Source organism: Polypterus senegalus, chromosome 1 (genome assembly GCF_016835505.1).
Source record: "Polypterus senegalus isolate Bchr_013 chromosome 1, ASM1683550v1, whole genome shotgun sequence".
Lineage (NCBI taxonomy): Eukaryota > Metazoa > Chordata > Cladistia > Polypteriformes > Polypteridae > Polypterus > Polypterus senegalus.
The window spans coordinates 313318291-313343915 of NC_053154.1; the positions used below are offsets into that span (position 1 = coordinate 313318291).

The following is a 25625-nucleotide window of genomic DNA, read 5'->3' on the forward strand; positions in this document are numbered from 1 at the left end:
TCAATAATCTGTTTAAGATACTACAAAAATGAAAATTAAAAGTCACAAAGTTTGAGTCGGTAAAGAATTTAAAATCAATCTATAGCAGTCAATACAAATATACACAGAGTTTAGAATGGGATTAAAGATTCCAGTTTAAAAGTTTAAGGACACTTTGTTTAAATAAAGGTGCGGGGTTTTCTAATTGCTGGTTGTTTACTCGGGTGTCCTTACTGCTGACAGTTCACACAATTCACATTTTGAGTTCCTTTTTTTTCTTTCTAGTTCAATTTCTTATTTTATAATTCAATTAAAGGAGTGTTCTGTATTGGGAGTTTCAAACATTAATATCTTCACGTGGCTTAGATAGATAGATAGATAGATAGATAGATAGATAGATAGATAGATAGATAGATAGATAGATAGATAGATAGATAGATAGATAGATAGATAGATAGATAGATAGATAGATAGATAGATAGATAGATAGATAGATAGATAGATAGATAGATAGATAGATAGATAGATAGATAGATAGATACTTTATTAATCTCAAGGGGAAATTCACATATTTGATGCCAATGCATGTTTTTTTGTTTTTTTTTTTGTCCTTTACTGTCTTGTCACTTTATGTTTCTGCATCAGTAGATGTTTCTGAACGAGCAACAACAAATTATACTAAAAGGTTACCATTATTACAATCAACTTTTGGTTCTTTGTTAGAGACATGGCACTCATCTTAACTGTGAAGCTAATATTTTTGCAATCTTACCCCAAATTATGCACACATTGTAAAACAAAAATTGAAACATCAACTTAGCTACTGGAATAGAGGAGCAGTGCTTTGTCAGAATGCAAGCCCATTTCATTGTGGCGTACCTTTATCAACTACAGGTGAAATTCCGTTACAATGAATGTCGTTACAATGAAATTTTCATTACAATAAAGTATTGTTACAGTCCCAACAGTTTCCCCATATGACAGAGTCAATAGAAATCTCGTGACTGTGAAATACTTTCAGCAGATACTTTCATTACACAACGAAGTGACCAAATGAATCAGCCACAGAGCAGTTAGTTCTGTGGTTGCAGGTCAGTTGTGCACAATGATCCCCGAACACAAACACTGTAAATTTTTTCTTTCTTCGAACTTTCCTTGTATTGTTTTTTATTACCACGGTTCTTTTAACTTCACCTGTTTGTTGTCTGGTACAAATCTTGTCATTGATATTTCACCCACTTCTGAAATTTTGCACACTTACTCACTTCCGATGACAATACACAAATCAATAACCTAATGTTATAAGTTTCACTAATTGATCAATTAATCCATGTTAATTAAGAAATGAAATTTTCACATGACGAATACTTCAAGATTTCACCAACAGATGGCGCTATTAACAGATAATAAAAATATTAAATGAAGTGTTAAAATATCGATTACAAAATTATACCAAAACAAACACAAGACTAAAAAGTTGAAAATAATATATATATAAAAAAAATAAGTTTCTCATACATCACTCGTAAAAGCGTGGGCGCTTTTTATCAATCAACATTCAAAAAACATTTCTTAAAATCTTAGTAAAAGCACCCACGTTTCATTTTACGAGTGATGTACGAGAGACTTATTTTTTACTTTTTAGAACACTTTTTAACTTAATATAAGTGTGGTTTTTAAAAAGTATTTATATATATATTTTTTTTTTTTTTTGCTGTTTTTGTTTTGGGTGGTTTTCAGTGATACCTTTTGCTTATTGCTCATCAACATCCATTGGAATTTAACTCATTGCCTCCTATAGAAATGGCAGACACGAAAAAACGAGAACAGTTCAAATTAGAAAAAAAACTTTAAATTTTTGAGACTCTCGATTCCGGCAAAAAGAAAAAAAGACGTTGCCAGTGAATTCGGAATTTCGACATCGACACTGTCAACTTTCTTGAAATGCTGAACAAAAGAAGAGCAGTCTCGGGTTGCAAACCTTGGGCCTCAGTGCTGCTTTTGAAGACATCGAAAAAGCTGTTTTTATGTGGTTCAGTGATGCTCGTTCAAGAAACATTCCTATTAGTGCGCCACTCATTCAAGAAAATGCAAAGTCACTGTTGTGAGGTTTCTAAACTCTTTTGGGACTCCCCCCAACAGGACAACACACCGAAGAGTGTCCCAAAGTGCGATCGTTGTGACTGTGGAAGATTGTTTATCTGTTGCCGGGGCAACAGCAGGCTCTCAGCGCTGTAGCGGCTTGCTGCCAATGCAACTCCAAAAAGATCTCAATGGTGATGCAGGGAACTTTGTAAATGCAGGGGACAGGATTACTTGGCCACTAACCGAACCACAACCCTGCCCGAGTGCTGTGTCTGTGTATAGGGGAGCGGCAGATCACGTTACAATAAATAACCGTGCTGTTCCTGTTTCAAGCTGAATAAAGCTGGTTTTGCTAAAGTACTCAGACTCAACTTCGTGTTTTGGGATGCAAGACAGGGACTTATAGCGCGACCCTGATCTTTTATGATTTGCTTCTGTGGTGCTTCACTGAAGCGTTGTGAGCCTGCTGTTGCCCTGCCCCGGCAACGGACAAACAATCTTCCACAGACGCAGCAATCGCGCTTCGGGACGCACTTCGGCATGTCATCCTGTTGGGTGGTGGGGGTCCCAAAAGAGTCCAGAAACCTCACAATATGAAGAAGAAAAGGAAGATTTGGCTTCTGATTGATAACTGTGCTGCCCACAGCATACCTCCACATTTAGATAATGTTCGTGTTGAGTTCCTGCCACCCAATTGCACGGCAGTGCTTCAGCCATTAGATCTGGGCATCATTCGCACCCTGGAAGTGTATTATCGTGAGTAAATGCTGAGAAAAATTCTCATCAGCATAACTTGTAGACAGGAGGTTACAATTCGCGTGAAAGAAGCTATTGAAATGATTGCAAACGCCTGGACGCAAGTTAAAGAAAGCACTATAGTAACAAATACAGAATCTCATTACTACAAAAGTTTCATTACAACGAATATTTTTAGGTCCCTGGCACTTGGTTGTAACAAAATTTGACCTGTACTTTTAGTGTATTTGTGGTGAAAAGGTAAAATAAGTTCATAACTGTGACAAACATTGGATGTGTCACCACAGTTTATTACTGGAATTCATTTTATATTTCAACTAGCAAAATACCCGCGCTTCGCAGCGGTGAAATACTGCCCGAATATTTTTATTATGAAAAAAGTAAACATTTTTAAAGTGAGGGAAAAGATATAAAAAAATATTTGTTAAGGATCTCTCTGTATACCACATTGTCAGTTCGGCCCTCCGGTTGTAATATGACCAAGCTGTGCACTGAGCTTACTCTTGAGCATGCAACATACAGTTGGCCATGTGAAAAGCAATCTTGCCTCAAATCAATGCCAACCTTTTGTAGTGTTTGTCCCTGAGACTTATTAATTGTCATCCATCAACTCACATGCAGAACCATAGGTGAAGGGCTTAAGCATTTCACTTTTATAGTGCTCCTGTGTACTATAATTATCTCCTGTACCGTCATCAGTCCACACTTTGAACCTGTCCCAGTCATTTAATACATAAGACACAATGTCCCTACGGATATCAAAAGTGAGCCTGATATGTCCGTGCAATATGTAACAAAGAGAATGGAAAAGGCAGGCGCCATCTCCGGGCTTGGACACCACTCTGTAAGTGATAGTTCTTTGATTGATGGTGATCACCTCGATAGACATGTTAATAGGGGTACAGTTGAAAGAATAAAGGGAATGGGTACTTGATCAGTAAACAAAGTATAAAATACCTACACAATAACTATAACAATCGTAATAAACGAACAATAAAACAGCGGAGAACCCATGGATTAAATAAAAAGTCTGCTTACTTGGGGAAGCAAGGAAAAAACGAAGGCCTTATATGTCGTTCGTTTATAAAACAGTGGAGAAGCTGTGTAAAGGCTGCTTCACAAAAAAACAGCGGAGCGCCTTATATGGGCAGGCAGTCAGCCAAAGAAGGGAATCAATAAATAACTATAATCGTAGTAAAGGAACAAAAAAATAGTGGAGAACCCGTGGATTAAATAAAGGAAATGGGTACCTGAACAGCAAACTAAGTCAAAAATAGCTACACAATAACTATAACAATCGTAATAAACGAACAATAAAACAGTAGAGAACCGCAAAGCAAGGAGAAAAGATGGACTTATATGGCGTTTGTTTATAACACAGCGAAGAAGCACTGTAAAGGCTGCTTCACAAAAAAACTGCAGAGTGCCTTATATGGGCAGGTAGTCAGGCAAAGAAAGGGAATCAAAGAACTATAATCGTAATAAACGAAGAAAACAACAGCAGAAAAGCCGCGGATTAAATAAAGGAAATGGGTACCTGAACAGTAAACTAAGCGTAAAATACCTACACAATAACTATAACAATCGTAACAAATCAATAACAGTAACAATCGTAATAAATTAACAATAAAACAGCGGAGAACCCGTGGATTAATTAAAAAGGCTGGTTCCTTGGCGAAGCAAGGAAAAAGGACTTTGTTATATGTCGTTCGTTTATAAAACAGTGTAGAAGCCGTGAAAAGGCTACTTCCTTGGCGAAGCAAGGAAAGTAATGAACATACCGCAGCAAAGAATGGCCTTATATGGGCAGGCAGTCAATTACATGGGAGGCGTGCTGAGTTGCGCAGCAGCCTTACTTATGAATATGCTAAGCACAGTCCTTCACCCACGAATATTTACCTTATATGGGCAGGCACTCAATTACTTGGGAGGCGTGATGATGCAAGACGCAAGATGCAACCGCGCTGCCCGCTATGGCAGTATACAGCATACGAAAGTATATGAAACCTGCCCAACTTTTGTAAGTGAGCTGTAAGGAATGAGCCTGCCAATTTTCAGCCTTCCACCCACTCGGTCGGTCGGGCGGGCTGAGCGAGTCAGTGAGTGATTGAGCGAGTGAGTGAGTGCTTTGCCTTTTATTAGTATAGAGTGTCTTAATTACTCTCTAGCCGGAGTTGGATTAAATGGTGGCAATACCTGGCCGGAACATCTGATGATGTCTGTACTGGACGGGATGCCCAAAGAATACAAGGACTCGCAGTAGAGGATGGCACGGAGTGCCAGTTTGAATGCCCGCAGGGCTGAATAGGAGTTGGGAGTCTGGAGGAGCACCCTGCTGTACAATAGAGAGCGCTGCTGGGGGAGGGCCTCTCTGGCTTTCTTGTGACCTGGAAGTGCTTCCAAGTGGCCACGTCATGCCACCAAAAGTACTCTTGTGATAAAAGAGACCACGTCAGACCTAGGAGGAAGGAAGGAAACACTCAACTGGAGGGGGGCAGTGCAGTGGGAAAAGAGAGAGAAGAATAGAAGAAAACAACCTGTTTTATTGTTATGTGTCTTTGTGTTTTGTGCTCACTGGCACCCCCTAGCCTTCACAGCATGTTATTCCTGTTGACTTGGTAAAACAGGTTGTAACTGTACTCACAAGGAATAACCTTCTATAAAGACTGCTTGATTTCACTCTAAAATGAACAGATACTATTTACATATCGTGTTTCCCCAAAAATAAGACCTACTCCGAAAACAAGCCCTAGCATGATTTTCTGACTGCTCTGTAATATAAGCCCTACCCTAAAACTAAACCCTAGTCAATATCATCAGCTGAAAAGTAAGGCAGCTAAGGCCAGGTTTATACTTCACGTGATGTGACGCATGTGCCCGAAACATCCATTAAATTCCACGGACACCCTGCCACAATATCTCTCAACAGGATGTTTAATGATTACATCCATCAATTAGGGAATGCGCCCATTCCAGCAGGATTGGGCGCAAGACAGAAACAAAATCCTTGGACAGGGCATCAGCTCATCGCAAGGTGAACACAAGCACACACACATCTGGTGTCATTGTAGCTTCACCAAATCTCCAAAGACCTTCATGGTCTAAACTGAACACACTGTGGAAACCCACCAGGAAAAACATGCAAAGTCAAGGCAGGGATCACAAGGAACATGACACCCTACGAGACAGCAGCGCTACCGCACTGCCACCGTGCCATCCCATAAGTGTAACTATTAGCAGTATTCATTATTTAAACCAAGATATCGATTTATCTGTAAAATGTAACATACATATTTTAATGCATTTCATCATGAAAGTGATATCAAGTATAAATCTAAGAATTCTAAATATGCAGAGAGCTGGAATATCATAAAGTTAATGAGTTCTGTGTGGTGTGGGAAGCTCCAGAAGCGCATAGCAATTAACAACTGGGTCGGTTTTAAGATGACGCTTACGACGGTCTAATTGAAAGACAAAGTAAACTACGAAGTTAAAGTGGACATTTCAAGTTTACAGAGGAAATTTCCCCTTTAATCACAAAACAGACATTTTCATTATATCCTTATTTTTTTTTCTCTGTGGCTCAAATACGCCACCATACGTTCTGATGGTACTGTGAAGGTGCAAAAAAAAAAAAAGACGATACAGTAGACTTTTACGATGTATCATGTCGTTACTTTTGGGAATATGTGATGCTTGACTATAAAGGCAATATGAATACATTTGTATGTCAGCATTTTGCTTCACAACATCGAACCGTTCATCAAACATCGAAGTATGCACCTCAATCCTGGGGAATCCTAAAAGCGGCTGGAGTAGCAAGAAATTCAGGGTTTGAATGTGGAGAGTTATAACGATATTCCAAAAGAAGATGACATGACTGTATTTAGATAAATGTATATTGTTGTACATGAATAAATATAAGATATCCCCTGAAAATAAGCTCTAGTGCATCTTTTGGAGCACAAATTAATACAAGACCCCGGTCTTATTTTCGGGGAAACACGGTAATAAAATAATAATAATAATTCATTACATTTATGTAGTGCTTTTCTCACTACTCAGAGCGCTACCACACAGGGAGGACCCGGGATGCGAATCCATGATCTCCTTACTGTGAGGCAGTACTGCTACCTGTGTGGCACCCATTTTTAAAATCTGATAATTCAAATTTAGCATTGTGCAGGCAGGATCAAGCACAGGTCAAAAATAAACCCAGTGGAGCACACTACACCAAAATGGAAAGCCCATCTAAACAGAGGAGGAAGAAGGTCCACATTCTATAAAAGCAGTGGCATAGCCCAAAACCAATGCCATGTGTCCCTGCAGATGGCAGGCTGTGTTACTTACTGTATGTTTCCACTGATGGCTGGAGCCTAGCATTGGTTTTGTGAATCGTTTGGAGCTCTTCGATGGTTAAGTCTCTGAATTTATACTGGAATGAAACAAAAAAAATAAAGAAATATGTTAACGTCTCATTTTTTGATACATAAGACAGTCATTTAACACTTTCAGGGTTGATGTCAACTTTTGTCAATAGATAATCAACTGTAAATGGTGACCAAACCCACCGTTACAGATTAGTTTGCTAGAAGCAAAGTTTGCTTCGTTGGTTTGTTGGAGATTCCCTGCACTCATGTGTGTAGCGCAGAGCAAAGAACAGCAAAAATGGCATCGACATCTAGTGACAGATTGAAGCGAGAGCACAAAGCAAAATACCGCATGGATGATGTTTTGCATATTATCACTGAATTGGAATCTGCTAGTGATATGGAGATCAAGACTGAAAACAAAAGTTAAGCTGATCATGGTGCTGAACTCGCTTGTGTAGCTGACGTGCCTACGGAGATGGTTACATGGAAGGACTGCCACTTATGATGACAAGATGTATATACCAGATTGCAATGCACAGCATCGCCAGTGCTGTAGCCACCAAATCCCCCCCCCAAGCCACATGAAGACAGCCTGGCAGCCAGTCTGCCACGCATTCCTACCAGCTGTCATGCCCCCCGTGAGCGACTCAAGCCACAAGAGATGGCAAACTGGCGGCCACAGCTTGCAGCAACAGATGTTGCCCAGAGGGGACTGGGCAGTCTCATGGTCTGGAATCCCTACAGATTTTATTTTTTCTCCAGCCGTCTGGAGTTTTTTTGTTTTTTTCTGTCCCCCCTGGCCATTGAACCTTACTCTTATTCGATGTTAATTAATGTTGATTTATTTTGTTTTATAGTTGTGTCTTTCATTTTTCTATTCTTTAATATGTAAAGCACTTTGAGCTATGGTTTGTATGAAAATGTGCTATAGAAATAAATGTTGTTGTTGTTGATGTTTTATGTTGATTTCTGTGTCAAACCGTTGCTTTGTGTGCTTTTCAGAAAAACTTTTTTTGGAAAAAATATTCAACCCTCAAAGAGTTAAACTTCAGTAATGACCCACTGACACATTGAACATCACCTTCACTCAAGATGTCATGACTCACATGACTGCTTTAAAAGAACTGCCGTCTTATAAATGGTATTACTTGAATATTCTCCCACTTATATGGCAAGCAATGGTCTCCTGATGTTTGCTAATCCATAACAGCAGACCTTGAGCCCCTTCAGTAAACAGTTAGCTGATGTATACGGAGCATTCAGAAGGTATTTAGACCCCTGCATTTCTGTACATACAGCCCAGACAACGCTGGAGTAGCCTTAGGAGAAGTCTGTGAGTGTCCTTGAGGGGTGCAGCCAAAACCCAGAGTGGAGGCGGAGTGGTGGTCCTGAGGCTAAGGATTGGCGCTGGTATCCGGAATCCAGTTGAAATCCCTGTTACTGCCAAAGGGGATCCTACACTGCTGTGCCCTTAACCTGCACTTGTTCCTAGGGCGCTGTACAACGGCTGATCCTGCGCTCTGACTCCAAGGGGTATGCGAAAACTAACAAATTCCTAATACAAGAGATTGTATAAGGAGAAATAAAGAATAAAAAAAAACTATACAACATTCATGGAGGAACCTGAAGATGGCCGCTCAGAGACACTTCCCATCCTATTTAATGGAGCTTGAAAGGATCCTTTAGGGTAGAATGGGACTGACGCCAAGGACTGAAAACTGAGGGGCTTACGCAAAGCACTGAATTTAGGGTCTGAACTGTGAAAGAAAACACAAACTTTGTATGTGATAACATTTCGGCGTTCACTTGGGATTAAATGACAAGCTTCAGGCTGCCTGAGGGAGATTGGCACTGTCGACTATGCTGTGAAAGGTAAAGGGAAAATGAGGCTTCAACTAATCAGAGTAAGGAATGTGAGTTACCCCGTGCACGGGTTTTGTGGTTTAACAAATCAGTGAAGCACTGTGTGATCAATTTGTGGTATTTTTGTGTCCAATAAGATGTTTTCTTTTCTATTATAACTGAGATATGCAAATCTGTTAAGCAAGCTGAGTGGGCATAATTAGGACTCTGTACTTCCGCACAGGAATCATCCCTCCTGTGTTTCCGTTTGATGCAGGGATGTTTGTTTTCACAAAAAGAAATAAAGATGAATGACGAGCTTCCTCCTGCCTGGTTCTTCAGGGGTGATTATTTACATCGATTAAATGTCGACCATTGAATACTTCTATGAATAAGAGGTTTAAGTTTTTGAGTTTTAATACATTTTCAAACCTTTTGTCCATCCATCCATCCATCCATTTTCCAACCCGCTGAATCCGAACACAGGGTCACAGGGGTCTGCTGGAGCCAATCCCAGCCAACACAGAGCACAAGGCAGGAACCAATCCTGGGCAGGGTGCCAACCCACCACAGGACACACACAAACATACCCACACACCAAGCACACACTAGGGCCAATTTAGAATCGCCAATCCACCTAACCGGCATGTCTTTGGACTGTGGGAGGAAACCCACGCAGACACGGGGAGAACATGCAAACTCTACGCAGGGAAGACCCGGGAAGTGAACCCAAGGTCTCCTAACTGCGAGGCAGCGGCGCTACCACTGCGCCACTGTGCTGCCCAACCTTTCGTCCATTTTCACAAAAAAGAAATAAAGATGAATGACAAGCTTCCTCCTGCCTGGTTGTTCAGGGGTGATTATTTACATCGATTAAATGTCGACCATAGAATATGAATAAGAGGTTTCAGTTATTGAGTTTTACTACATTTTCAAACCTTTCTGTTTCTGTTTTGCCTGTATAGATCCCCAAGTGTACATTGATGGGCAACAATGGCAAATGTATCCATTTACATTAAATTTACAACACAAGAAAGTGTGCAGAAAGTGAAGGGGTCTGAATGCTTTCTGAATCCACTGTACATAACCAGCATCTTCTCTTTCAAATTGTATGATTTCCCTTATGCTCGAAAGGGGTCAAGAGAGGTAGACATTTATTTTATGAAGAATTCATCTGAAAAATTGATATGTCAAATAGCATGACTTCTCATAACTATACAGTCATCTAGAAAATGGTCAGAACAAAAAAAAAATCGTACTGGTCATTATAGTGTCACTGGTTTTTCCAAACAAAGGCAATATCCAGTCATATGAAAAAGTTTGGGAACCCCTCTCAGCCTGTGTAATAATTGACTCTACTTTCAACAAAAAAAAGATAACAGTGGTATGCCTTTCATTTCCTAGGAACATCTGAGCACTGCGGTGTTTTCCAAACAAAGATTTTTAGTGAAGCAGTATTCAGTCGTATGAAATTAAATCAAATGTAAAAAAAACTGCCTGTACACAAATGTGGGTCCCCTTGTCATTGTGCTGATTTGAATGCCTGTCACTGCTCAATGCTGATTACTTGCAACACCAAATTGGTTGTTATGCCTTGAACTTCATAGACAGGAGTGTCCAGTCATGAGTGGTAAAAGGTATTTAAGGTGGTCAATCGCAAGTTGTGCTTCCCTTTGACTCTCCTCTGAGTAGTGACAGACAGCATGGGATCCTCAAAGCAAGTCTCAAAATATCTGAAAGCAAAGATTGTTGAGTCTCATGGTTTAGGGGAAGGCTACAAAAAGCCATCTCAGAGATTTAAACTGTCAGTTTCAACTGTAAGGAATGTGATCAGGAAATGGAAGGCCACAGGCACAGTTGCTGTTAAACCAACTCAGGTCTGACAGGCCAAGAAAAATACAGGAGTGGCATATGAGCGGATTGTGAGAATGGTAACAGACAACCCACAGATGAACTCCAAAGACCTGCAAGAACATCTCACTGCAGATGGTGTATCTGTACATCGTTCTACAATTCAGCTCAATTTGTACAAATAAAGTCTGTATGGCAGGGTGATGAGAAAGAAGCCCTTTCTCTACTCACACCACAAACAGAGTCGCTTGTTGTATGCCAATGCTCATTTAGAAAAGCCAGATTCATTTTGGAACAAATTACTTTAAACTTATGAGACAAAAATGGAGTTATTTGGTAAAAATAAAAAGCACTGGGCATGGCGGAAGAAGAACACCACATTCCAAAAAAACACCTGATACCTACTGTCAAAATTGGTGGAGGTTCCATCATGCTGTGAGGCTGTGTGGCTTGTTCAGGGACTGGGGCCCTTGTTAAAGTCGAGGGTCGGATGAATTCAACCCAATATCAACAAATTCTTCAGGATAATGTTCAAGCATCAGTCACAAAGTTGAAGTTACGCAGGGGTTGGATATTTCAACAAGACAATGACTCAAAACACAGTTCAAAATCTACAAAGGCGTTCATACAGAGGGAAAAGTACAATGTTCTGGAATGGCCGTCACAGTCCCCTGACTTGAATATCATCGAAAATCTATGGGATGATGTGAAGCAGGCTGTCCATGCTCGGCAGACATCAAATTGAAGTGAACTGGAGAGATTTTGTATGAAGAATAGTCAGAAATACCTCCATCCAGGATCCAAACCCTTATCCGAGGCTATAGGAGGCATCTAGAGGCTGTTAGATTTACAAAAGGAGGCTCAACTAAGTATTGTCATATTTCTGTTGGGATGCCCACATTTATGCACCTGTCTAATTTTGTTATGATGCACATTGCATATTTTCTGTTAATCCAATAATCTTAATGTCACTGCTGAAATCCTATTGTTTACATAAGGCATGTCAGATACTAAAAGCAAGTTGCTACTTTGAAAGCTCAGCCAATGAGAAACAAAAATCTAAAGAATTATGAGGGGTTCCCAAACTTTTTCCATACGACTGTATTTATAAGAAAGTTTTCCTGTAGCGCATCCATGTTAAATATGGCAAAATTTGAGCAAAAGCTACTAAAGAAAACAATAACTGCAACAGGGAAGTTTTGTGCAAACATAATCCAATAATATTATGAAGCCTCATCTAGGGTATTGTAGGCAGTTATGCTCACCATAAAAACCAAACACATCAAGGCAAGCCGTACTGAAAAAGATCCCAAATGAATCACTGGACTAAGGGGAAGAAGAACACAGGTGACCAAATGAGCTTGGTGGTCTCAATGGTCTCCTCTCATTTGTTAAACCGAAGTTATCCCAGATTACTCTTGGATATTTAACATTTTTCCAGGTTTTACACTTCAATTACACACTCATCGGCCACTTTATTAGGTACTCCTGTTCAACACCATCCAACCTCTGCTCCTTAGAGACAAGCTGACTGAGATGGGAGTAGACTCACACCTGATGTTATGGATTGTGGACTATCTTACAGACAAACCTCAATATGTGCATCTTGGGAACTGCAGGTCTGACATTGTGTGCAGCAATACAGGAGCGCCGCAGGGGACTGTACTTTCTCCGGTCCTGTTCAATCTATATACATCAGACTTCCAATATGACTCGGAGTCCTGCCACGTGCAAAAGTTCGCTGATGACACTGCTATTGTGGGCTGCATCAGGAGTGGGCAAGAGGAGGAGTACAGGAAGCTAATCAAAGACTTTGTTAAATGGTGTGACCACTTACATCTTAACACCAGCAAAACCAAGGTGCTGGTGGTGGATTTTAGGAGGCCCAGGCCCCTCATGGACCCTGTGATCATCAGAGGTGACTGTGCAGAGGGTGCAGACCTATAAATACCTGGGAGTGCAGCTGGATGACAAATTGGACTGGACTGCCAATACTGATGCTCTATGTAAGAAAGGTCAGAGCTGACTATACTTTCTGAGAAGGTTGGCATCCTTCAACATCTGCAGTAAGATGCTGCAGATGTTCTATCAGATGGTTGTGGCGCGTGCCCTCTTCTACGCGGTGGTGTGCTGGGGAGGCAGCATAAAGATGAAAGACGCCTCACGCCTGGACAAACTTGTTAAGAAGGCAGGCTCTATTGAAGGAGTAAAGTTGGTCAGTTTAACATCTGTGGCAGAGCGACGGGCACCAAGCAAACTCCTGTCAATCATGAATAATCCACTGCATCCACTGAACAGGATCATCTCCAGACAGAGGAGCAGCTTCAGCGACAGACTGCTGTCACCATCCTGTTCCACTGACAGACTGAGGAGAACGTTCCTCCCCCACACTATGCGACTCTTCAATTCCACCCGGGGGAGTAAATGCGAACATTACTCAAAGTTATTGTCTGCTTTTTTATTTTTATTTTTTTTCATTTTTCATTACTATTTAATTTAATATTTCTTTTTTTGGGTTTTTTTTTTTTATCAGTATACTGCTGCTGGATTATGTGAATTTCCCCTTGGGATTAATAAAGTATCTATCTATCTATCAACTGCTTGTTAATGTATATATCTAATCAGCCAATCACATGGTGCATTTCAGCCTGTAGACCTTGTCAAGACGACCTGCCAAAGTTCAAACTGAGCATCAAAATAGGGAACTTGATTGAAGTGACTTTCAACGTTGCCTGGTTGGTGGTGCCAGGTGGGTCGGTCTGAGTATTTCAGAAACTGCTGACTTACTGGGATTTTCATGCACAACCATCTCTAAGTTTTACAGAGAATGGTCCAAAAAAGGGAAAATATCAGTGAGCAGCAGTTCTGTGGGCGAAAATGCCTTGTTGATGACAGAAGTCAGAGAAGAACGGCCAGACTGGTTTGGAGCTGACAGAAAGGCAACAGGATCTCAAATAAGGACTCGTTACAAGTGAGGTGTGCAGAAGAGCATCTCTGAACGCACAACAGGTCAAACCCTGAAAATGCAGCAGCAGGAGACCACAGCAGGTACCACTCCTGTCAGCTAAGAACCGGCAACTGAGACTTCAATTCACATGGGCTCAGCAAAATTAGACAACAGAAGAGTGGAAAAATGTCACCTGGTCTAACGAGTCTCGATTTCTGCTGCAACATTCGGATGGTAGTGTCAGAACTTGGCGTCAACAACATGAAAGCAGGGATCCATCCTGCCTTGTATCAACGGTTGGTGCTGGTGGTGTAATGTTCTGAGGGATATTTTCTTGGCACACTTTAGGCCACTTAGTACCTACTGAACATTATTTAAATGGCACAGCCTGAGTATTGTTGCTGATCCCTTTATGACTGCAGTCTCCCTACCTTCTACTTCCAGCAGGATAACGCACCATGTCATAAAGCTCAAATCATCTCAAACTGGTTTCTTGAACATGACAGTGAGTTCACTGGACTCAAATGGCCTCCACAGTCTCCAGAACTCAATCCAGTAGGGATTGCAGTGGAACGGGAGATTTGCATCATGGATGTGCATGCATGATGCTGCCATGGCAGTATGGACCAAAATCCCTGAGGAATGTTTCCAGCTCCTTGTTGAGTCTATACCATGATGTATTACAGCAGTTCTGAAGTCAAAAGGGGGTCCAACCCGGTACTGGCAATATGTACCTAATAAAGTGGCTTCCGAGTGTAAATCTCAGTAGCTTGATCACAATTCCCATAACCCTTTGTAGTACAGAAGTAGTTCCTGGCTTAAATGCATTAACCTTAGCCTCCGCTAGGTGTCCTTAGGTGTGTTATTCACTATTCAAATTGGCATCTACTGTATAGTTGGGTGTTCTTGAACTTTTAATACCGTAATGAAGAAAGTGTCCTGTATAGTAGCACTGCTACCACATTAAGAAGTTTCTTGGACATTAACTCAATAACCCCCTGTAAAGGACTGCACCACACACTGCTGTAATAAAATATGCTATGTTTGGAAAGTGACCATTCCATAGGATTTGTAGGAACTAAACCACAGGCAACACAAAGAACGATTTAGAGAACACACAAGATATTCAGAGACCTGTCTACTTCCTTTTACAGACCCTGACCTGTATGACGGATAGTGACTCTGCCCTGTTGATCCCTACCTAGGATATAAAAAAACAGAACCAGGACTATGCCATAAAATGATCATTTACAGATCCCTTTTATTGTCCACAACATGCAACGGAAACACAGAAGAAGGCGGATCAATACTCAAGCTTTTACTTGTTCAAAAATGAAATGTATAAGCTATTTTACAGCGTGTGTACAATCACAAGACACAGATTAGATAGAATGTTATTTGTCCTCAGGGAAAATTTGTTTTTTTACAGAAACTCTTTAAATAAAAACATTAATAAATAAACAAACAAATAAAAAAACAAATAAATACATACACACGTTGGTCTGAACACGCTCTAAAACAACTATAATGCAAGAAAATTATAAAGAAAGGAAAGTTCTGACTTGGCTCTCCCAGTCCCAGTCCCAGTCCCAGTGAGGTGCTATGCAGGTGTATTGCTGTTGGTATAAAGGACCCCCAGTCTCGTTTCTTGATTCACTTCTGCTGATTAATTTGTTGTCTGAAAGTCCTCAGTGTTGTTGTGACACAGAGAGGATGTGCAGCTTTGTCTATAATGGCACACGGTTTTGTTTCCATTCTCTCCTTTGCTACGACCTCCAGGGGGTCCCAAATACGGCCTATAACTGAGCCTGCCCTTTAACATGGATCATTAATCAACAACTGTCTTGGATTCAAAAATGGCTGTATCGGTATCGGTCACTTGTAAATCCAATTAGAAAAATCTTTTTGCCTTAGCTTTTAAAACTGCTTTTTTAATTTATTGATTTATATATTTTGGTGTATTTTTTACTGTATCTATATACTGTCACACACGTGCAAGTTGGAGGCAGTCAAAGAACCTAAAGGTGAGTGAAATCTCGCGAGACAAGGGACTATCCAAAATGGCCGCTATGACGTCACTTCTGGTTCCACGATCCATTACTTCTGTCTACTCCTGATGACGTTGGTTCTGTCTTCCCGCCTCCAATCGTAACTTCCGACCATTTCCTCTCTTATCATACATTCTGCTATAAAAGCGCCATCTTGTCTACAGTAAAACATTCAATTCTGTACTGAAAAGTCATTTTGAATTGCTTCATTTATTTCATTTGTCTGAGCGACAATATATGGGGACAATCCCCAAACCTTTTTTCTATTTGAAGACTCTTTATTGTCACAATACTTACTGGTGTATTTATGTAGACTGTACAGCACATTGGGCAACTTCTGTTAATTTAAATGTGCTCTGAAAATAAAAATTGACTTGACCTCAGTGCCCGAAAACTACAATTTAAAGGCGCCAGTGTGAGCAAGATTATTTTTTAAATTATAAAAAATGCTTTAGAACACATCGAATGCATATACACGTGCATACATCATACATATATATACAGTGATCCCTCACTATATCACACTTCAACTTTCGCGGCTTCACTTCATCGCGGATTTTATATGTAAGTATATTTAAATATATATCACGGATTTTTCACTGGTTCACGGATTTCTGTGGACAATGGGTCTTTTAATTTATGGTACATGATTCCTCAGTTGGTTTGCCCAGTTGATTTCATACAAGGGACGCTATTGGCGGATGGCTGAGAAGCTACCCAATCAGAGTACTTACAGTACGTATTAATTAAAACTCCTCAATGATATACGACATGCTTCCCGCACGGTGCTTTACATACTCAAAAGCCCGAGCAGCACTTATTGATTTTTGATTGTTTGCTTTTCTCTCTCTCTCTCTCTGACATTCTCTGCTCCTGACGGAGGGGGTGTAAGCAGAGAGGCTGTTTGCACATTGGCCTAGAGGATACGGACGCTCCTCTAAAAAAATGCTGAAAGACTACCTTTACATTGCTCCCTTTCTTGCAGCTGCTTTGTCAGGCAGTGCTTCGCATACTTAAAAGCCCGAACAGCCCTATTAATTTTTGATTGCTTGCTTTTCTCTCTCTCTGTCTCTCTATCTCTTGCTCTTTGACATTCTCTGCTCCTGACGCACACTCCTTTAAAGAGGAAGATATGTTTGCATTCTTTTAATTGTGAGATGGAACTGTCATCTCTGTCTTCTCATGAAGCACAGGTTAAACTTTTGAAAAAGAGACAAACGTTTGTTTGCAATGTTTTAAAGTCCCTGTCTCTACAACCTCCTGTGTTTCTGTGCAAATCTGTGACCCAAGCGTGCCACTCTAAAAATAACAATATACACGTATGGCTTTTACTTTGCGGATTTTCACCTTTTGCGGGGGGTTCTGGAACAGGAACAGGTTTTCTATGCTCTAACTGTGAAAATATTCGATTTATAAATAAAGAATCCTACTTCGTGGAAATTAATTTATCACAGTGGAGTCTGGAACTGATTAACCGCAATAAATGAGGGCCGACTGTATATATACACATAAACACTTTTTTATATACAAGTATTGAACACGTCAATGTTTTTCTCAGTAAATATATTTCTAATGGGGCTACAGACGTGAAATTTTCACCAGACGCTGGCAACAAGTAATCCACATATAAAAGGAATAAAAAAAAAAATCCATAAATTAAGTTAAAAGAGAGTCTTTACGAACCTTAAGAAGCTTTTAGACTTCTCTAATTGAAAGGAAACACTGCCCCAAAATGAAAGTTGTCAAACGAAACAATGGAAAGGATTATAAAACTCCTTTAAAGAAGGAAATCCAACATGGCGTGTGGCAAAAGACGTTCGGTGTTCCCAGTCAGCTGTGTCTTAAATTTGGCGCAGGTATAAACAAAATGGGGATGTTATAAAAGGGAAGCATACGGGTAAACCAAGGAAGATGCCCAAAGTATTAGGATAGAAAACTCAAAGCAACAGGCCTTCAAAATCAAAAATGCGCAACCAAAGAGGTAAGAAGCAAATTGGCGGAAACAGAAGTCAAAGTTTGTGACAGAACTGTAAGAAATCAGGCGCATGAAATGGGACAAACACACAGTGCCCTCCATAATGTTTGTCCCAAAGACACACTTGCTCCTTGCTTTCCGGCTCTGCTCTACAATTACAAATCAATTCAGACATGCGTACATTTCAGTCACACCACGTTGAAACAACTACACTTTTGATCCAAGGTCCCCCCATTTTTTAAACATTATTTTTTTTTTTGTCTTTGCACCAAAAATTATGGAGGGCACGGTTTAGAAAAGCCAAATGAAAACCAGCACTAATATCCAGGGTTGTAGAGTCGGAGTCAGCCAAAATGTACCGACTCCTAATAAATTTAAATTGTGATGAAAAAAAATACAGCAAGTTCAAATGTCCCATTTCACAAACAATAGTCCTGACGAAATACTTCTCTTGTGTATGAATAAAGCCCAGTGCAGTCAAAGTAAAAAAAGTATGTGAACCCCTAGGAATTCTCTCTCCCTCTATTTGTGTCTAATTCCCATATAAAACATGGTCGTATCTTCATGTCAGTCACAATAATGAACACACACAGTCTCCTATAACTAAAGACTCACAGATTTTCAGACAATTTTTGACCGTATTGAATAAATCATTCCAACTGTGAAACTGAAGGTTGGAAAAAGTAAGTGAACCCTAAGTTAATGACTTTTTACAAAGCTCATTGCGGTCCGAATTTAGCACACCTGGAGTCCATTTAATGAAACGAGTTCAGAGGTGTGGTGGCCTAGAATGACTTTGATTGATCAAAAACACTATAAAGTTTGAGTTTGAGCTTTTGACAAGAAGCATATCCAGATGGGAGTCACGCCTCGCACAAAAGAGCTGTCTGAAGAGCTACGATCGAGATTTGTTAATCTCCATAAGGCTGGAAAGGGTTACAAAGTCATCTCAAAAATTTGAGATATTCATCAGTCTACTGTTAGGCAAGCGGTCTATAAATGGAGACCATTTGGTATTCTGGCTACTCTGCCTAGAAGTGGGCGCCCTGCCAAGATGACCCCAAGAGCACAATGCAAAGACATCAATGAGGTAAAGAAGAACACTAGAGTGACAGCAAAGGACTTGAAGAAGTCGTTAAAACTGGCTAACATCTCCGTTCATAAGTCAACTACGCAAAACACTGAACAAGAAAGGAGTCCATGGCAGGACACCAAGCCACTGCTATCAAAAAAGTACATTGCTGAATGCCTGAAGTTTGCGAAAGAGAGCTTGGACACTCCACAACGGTACTGGGAAAATGTTTTGTGGAGTGATGAAACCAAAATTGAACTATTTGGGAGGAACAAACAAAACTTCATTTGGCATAAAAAGGGCACCGCATATCAACATCAAAACATCTTCCCTACAGTAAAGTATGGTGGAAAGAACATCATGATTTGGGCCTGCTTTGCTGCATCAGAGCCTGGACAGCTTGCCATCATTGACGGGAAAATGAATTCACAAGTTTATCAACAAATTCTCCAGGATAATGTGAGGGTGTCTGTCCATCAACTTAAGCTCAGAACAGGCTGGGTGATGCAACAGGACAATGAGCCCAAACATCGCAGCAAATCCACAGCACAATGGCTTCAGAAGAACAAATTCGGCCTTTTGGAGTGGCCCAGTCAGAGTCCAGATCTCAATCCTATTGAGATGCTGTGGAATGACTTGAAGAGAGAGAGAGAGAGAGCCATACACAGAAGACAACCAAAGAATATGGAAGAGTTAAGGCAGTTCTGCAGGGAAGAATGGGCTCAAATCCCCCCCCCGCACGATGTGCAGGTCTGATCTGCAGTTACAGGAAGCGCCTGTTTGAGGTCATTGGTGCCAAAGGAGGGTCAACCAGTTATTAAATCCCAAGGTTCACTTACTTTTTCCACTACCACTGTGAACGTTGAATGCGTCTGTAAAATAAAGGCATGAAAGAGTGGAATTTTTTATGTGTCACTGGCTTAAGCTCATTGTGTATATCATCAGTACCTGTGACTTAGATCAGGGGTCCTCAATCCCAGTCCTGAAGGGCCGCAGTGGCTGCAGGTTTTTGTACTAACCTGGTTGCTTAATTAGAAAGCAATTCTTGCCAATAATTTAATTTCATTGCTTGTTAGTGCTTTAACTCTGCTATGGCAGGTAATTTTCATATCCTATATTTTCTTCCCCTTTCTAAGGTCTAAGGATATCATCCAAATGATCTGAAGGCTAAAATGGATAAGTAAATCTAGTCCTTTACTTTTTTTCTCTTCGCTTTCCTTCCAAGTATTTAATTAAACCCAACAGTGCATGATAAATACACACAGAGGTGTAAATGGTAATAAGCTAAATGGAGAAATGCTGGTCTCTTTTGTCATTTGCACGTTATTGGTAATTAGGTGCAATTAAAAACAAAAAACACAGCTATTTAAGACTAAAATAAGTAGTAAGGGTTCAAAATTGTTACGAGCGAGACAACTAAAGTGAAGCAGAAGTGTTACTTGAGCAATAAGAGCTTCTTATTAAGCCGTTGGGTTGGAGCAAAAACCTGCAGCCACTGCGGCCCTCCAGGACCCCTGACATAGATGAAGATCACATCACTTTTTACGACCAATTCATTCAGTAAACCAGATAATTCCCAAGGGGTCACATACTTTTTTACTTTGATTGTAGTTGTGTTACTGCTAGTGTGAAGTTCAACTGAGCTATTATACAACCTGACATTCACGTATTGTAATCTGGATTAAGGTACATTACAAAAAGTGTTTTTATTTCAGATCTAATGTGTTTAACAAGTTCATTTGAGTATAATAAACAAGTGTAATGACGTAGGTGAAGGTGTGTGCTATGGCCTGATGGGTGTTCAGGAGTTCTTGTCGTTTGTTTAATCTGGCCAATATGGTAGAGAGAGTCAGCTTCCTAGCCAGTAGTTCTGTGGTTAAATGACGTGTATGTTACATTCCTTTAATCAACATGGAAAATACATCAGAATATTAAATACAGAGGAGTCGGAGTCAAAGGATTTATCTACTGACTCCACAGCCCTGCTAATATCTAAACAGATGAAAATAAGGTTACAGTGGACTAAAGAGAAGCAATCATGAAGTGTGGATGAAAGTGACGTTCAGCGATGAATCACAGATCTGCTGTGGCCCAGGACACGACGCTGGCCCTTTTGTCTGGTGCTGCTCAAAAGAAACAGATAAAGACGGACTGCCTGAGGAAAAGAAGTTAATTTCTCCACTCATGTATGATAGGAGATTGCAGGTCAGGTAATTGACCACCGGCGATGGTAATACAGTTGACCCTCGATATACGACCGGCCTGACATGCGAACAACTTGGTTTACGACCAAAATTTTTGTTTTGAATAATGACCAACGTTTTGAGTTACGACCCGAATGCGGTCACGCGTATCCGTTTGTGCGACAGTAAACAAACAGCCGAGAGCGTTCTTAAGCGTCAGTCGGATACCAGATACATGTGTTTGTGGACGTAATTTCGGTCAGTGCAGTGATTTATATAATTTATTTCGATAGTTGCTATCGAAATGGCCCCAAAACAGCTAGAAAAGAAGCTAAGGAAGGAAGAGAAGGTAACGAAGGTAAAGAAATCGATCATAATTGAAACAAAGAAGGAAACTGTGCGGAAATATGAGAGAGACGTTCATGTGACCGATCTCGTGAATATGTACAGCATGTCCAAATCCATCTCGACAATTTTACAAAGAAAAGAGTTGTATAAAGAAGTTCCTACCAAACAATAGCCACCTTCCATTTCATTCTCCTCCTCCTCCCTTCCTGCAAGCTAAAGATGTCAACTTAAATGGTAAGTACAGTATGAAATTGTTGTTTCTGGTAGGCTAGGCACTTTTTATAACTTTTTGGTTAGTACATTAGAAAAATTATTGGTGTTTTTGGTAAATTATGCACATTATACAACCCTTTTTTATTATGAAAAGGTTAAGTAAGTGTTGCTGAGGGAGGTTCAGAATGCATTATGGGTATTTCCATTATTTCTTATCGGAAAAATAGTCTGGACTTACAACCAACTTGAGTTACAACCAGCCCTCGCGAACAAATTGAGTTCTTAAGTCAAGGGTCCACTGTAATTAGAATCATTAGGTCAGCAGTAAATACACAGGCGTACACTTAAATTTTGGACACTTTTCTCATTCCATCAATAGAAATGGTGATGAGGACATTTTTCAGGATGATAATGTATCTTGCCATTGAGCAAAGAGTGTTAAAGTTTTTATTTATTTGTTCAGGAAAGGCATTATCAACTCAATCAGAAGGCCAGGAAACAATGTGGACTTCAGTCCAATTGAAAAGTTATGGTGGAATTTTTAAAAATTGGTCCATGATAAGGCTCTAGGCTGATCTGTCAATTGCTAATCGAGAAAACCTGAACCAGCATGATGTGGAATATCGTTTCTCATAAACAATGTCCATGCCATCAGAAAAATCCATGGAGAAGTACTAATTACAATTATTTAGTTGATGATTTTATCATTTTTTCCACATCCTTTAGTGATTCCATGTTTTTAATGTATGTGATCGAAAAAAAAAATGTCATTAATGAAAATAATCAAATTTGTGTGAGGCATGTGTCACAAAGCCAAAATGCTCAGCTATTAAACAAAAAATGTTTTGTGTTGTATCTGTTGTTTTTTTATTTGCTACTAAAGCAAAAATCTGTGAATGTCCTCCAAGTGTGGTGGTTTCGTGTCATTTTTGCCAGGGCTTGCATATTCACTTTAGATGAGCTGTTGTCAATAAACAAAGTAAATTAAAGGCTAATCAACTCAACGATTTGCCCGACTGTTGACAGAGGCTGCAGTGTCAACTTGCCTACTTATAAGGCGCTATATGCGACAGTGTTTGACTTCACAGGGTATACCACTGCCATTCGCCTTACCCACCAGTACAGATGGTACAAAACAAAACCAAACATTTTAATAACTATTAAACACACAGACTGTCCTAAAAGTGCCATATTATACACTGGATACACATATAAGAAACAACATTACAAACCTTGGACAGGATCTTCTTGATAGTCGCATCACTGAGATCCATTGAATCGCCTGTCAAGTCGATCTCTGCATAAACGAATAAAGTTAGGAGAGGGGCCGACACTCCGGCACTCCCATCAGCCCGCTCACCCGGAAAAACACGAAACCAAAAGTTACCGCTTCTTTTAAAAAGAACCCTTTATAAATTGCGACGAGTTTATGCCGTACAGACTTCGTAGGTGAGTTAAACAAAAGCAGACTGACACTCGTGTACCGCTCACTTTTACTTCATTCTCCAAACGAGCAGGTAAGAAACAGCAGCTATTCGACGTAACAGTGACGTCACCGTTTGAAGGTAGGTGGAAGGGGAATGGGACCGCCCTTATGCTGATTGGGCAGCTCGAGAACTCTAATTGGTTCATGTATGTATCAATCGACGTAGACCTCTACTTCATTGGCTAAAAGTAGCAACATATGCATGTCATGCAAGTCTCTTCTTGGAGTCCTGACACTGAAGTGCACGAAGATGAACAGAATAAACAGTCAGAGTACCTTGCAATCTGCTAACATAGTAAATTATATTAGCATAATCATTTATTTATTCAGTATATATACTTTTCCAATCTGCTTTAGTGTTAGCGTCACGGGGAGCAGGAGTCATTGCGCCCAAAGCTGGAGCCAATCCAGGAATGGAATGCCATCCAGTGCATTTTTAAATACCACCAGTCCACCTAAAATTTATGTCTTCTGGAGTTTGTTTTTTTTTTCTAGGCGTTTCAATGAATAATCAAAACAGAGAATATAAACACATACAGTGACCAGGTAAGTTGAATTTGACCACAATGCCTTAAAGCTGTGAGGCATTCGCACTGTGCCACCATGGCACCCATTATCAGTTATGCAATATAAGTAAAATCAAAAAGGCCACAGTTGACATCCAAAAAATGCTTATAGACAGATACATAGAATACACTATAATATAAAGAAAAGCCAAGCAAAATCCATCCATCCATTTTCTAACCCGCTGAATCCAAATAGGGTCACGGGGGTCTGCCGGAGCCAATCCCAGCCAACACAGGAACCAATCCTGGGCAGGGTGCCAACCCACCGCAGGACACACACAAACACACCAATCACACACTAGGGCCAATTCAGAATCGCCAATCCACCTAACCTGCATGTCTTTGGATTGTAGGAGGAAACCGGAGTGCCCGGAGGAAACCCACGCAGACACGGGAGAACATGCAAACTCCACGCAGGGAGGACCCGGGAAGCGAACCCGGGTCCCCTAACTGCGAGGCAGCAGCGCTACCACTACGCCACCGTGCCGCCCACCAAGCAAAATGACACCTTTTATTGCCTAACTAAAAAGATTACAATATGCAAGCTTTCGAGGCAACTCAGGCCCCTTCTTCAGGCAAGATGTAATCAATACAATACATTACATTACATCTTGCCTGAAGAAGGGGCTCGAGTTGCCTCAAAAGCTTGCATATTGTAATCTTTTTAGTTAGCCAATAAAAGGTGTCATTTTGCTTGGCTTTTCTCTACATTCATAATGGCTAACATGGTACAACACCCTAGTACTACTATAATATAAAGATAAGCAAAGGCAGTATATTAGATAAATAATAATACATTTTATTTACTTTGTATATAGCACCAAACCCAGCCACAGGGGATGCACAAATCAGTGTGTTTCACTCCACAGCAGTGCCACTCGCAATATTGCGGCAACGTTTATGTACGATGCTGCTGGTCATGCAGTGTCTAGTAATTCAATGTCTATGTTAAAAGCCACCATCTTACCTCAATAACATCAATTCATTATTGGACTTGAATCTGTGAACATCCATCCATCCATCCATTTTCCAACCCGCTGAATTCTAACTACAGGGTCACGGGGGTCTGCTGGAGCCAATCCCAGCCAACACAGGGCACAAGGCAGGAACCAATCCTGGGTAGGGTGCCAACCCACCGCAGGACACACACAAGCACATCCACACACCAAGCACACACTAGGGCCAATATAGAATTGCCAAATCTGTGAACATCTCTGTTCAAATTAACTCATTTTTGCAGATGTAGAACAATATACGGGTGGCTGCCCCAAACCTTCATGGTGTCTGTGACTCATTCTTGTGACAAGGCATATTTCAGTTGGTATAATGGAGTCCCAGCAGCATTTCTTCACACACTTCTGTTGACTAATTTAAGAATGCCCCCCATGACTGGAGCCTGCTCTTTTAATTAGCTTGTTGATTCGGTGGGCTTGTATACAAATACACAGTCAACCCCAGAAATACTGGCACACCTCAAAAAAGTGAACAAAAACATGAATATACTATAGATAACACATACAATGTTTGTAGTATTCCTCAAAAGTTTGGAGAAACTATTGACTATTTATTTAATAAAAACAATTCCTGAAAAAGTGCTGTTATATCTTCAGAATAGTTTATGCTGTCAAAAACATATGTAGAAAAATTATTGAAGAATACTATAAATATGACCAAATAAATTTGAATCTTTGGGGATAAAAGGTTTATTGATTTTTATTATTAATGTGTAGGAACTTTTGGTGTCTGAGAACTGTTGTCTGTGGCCATTTCCTATTTCATATGAGGTAACACACAGGTAAAATCCTTCTGTCATCCAACAACATGGGTAAAATCAAAAACCTCTAAACTCAAATGAGAAATAAGGTTGTTGAGCTGCATAGATTGGGGAATGGCTACAATAA

At 40.3% G+C, this 25625-nt stretch overlaps 1 protein-coding gene across 1 annotated transcript in view; it reads right to left on the bottom strand.

The window, feature by feature from the left end:
• Window positions 1-23218, bottom strand: part of uevld (UEV and lactate/malate dehyrogenase domains) — a 56182-nt gene extending 32964 nt beyond the window's left edge. Inside the window, exons 1-2 of the mRNA XM_039736201.1 lie at window positions 22905-23218; window positions 7171-7255 (exon numbers count right to left, since the gene is read on the bottom strand). Of these exons, the coding sequence (XP_039592135.1) occupies window positions 7171-7255; window positions 22905-22946 (127 nt within the window). The 5' untranslated portion in view covers window positions 22947-23218. The remainder of the gene's footprint in view (window positions 1-7170; window positions 7256-22904) is intronic.
• Between the last annotated feature and the right edge of the window lie 2407 nt (window positions 23219-25625).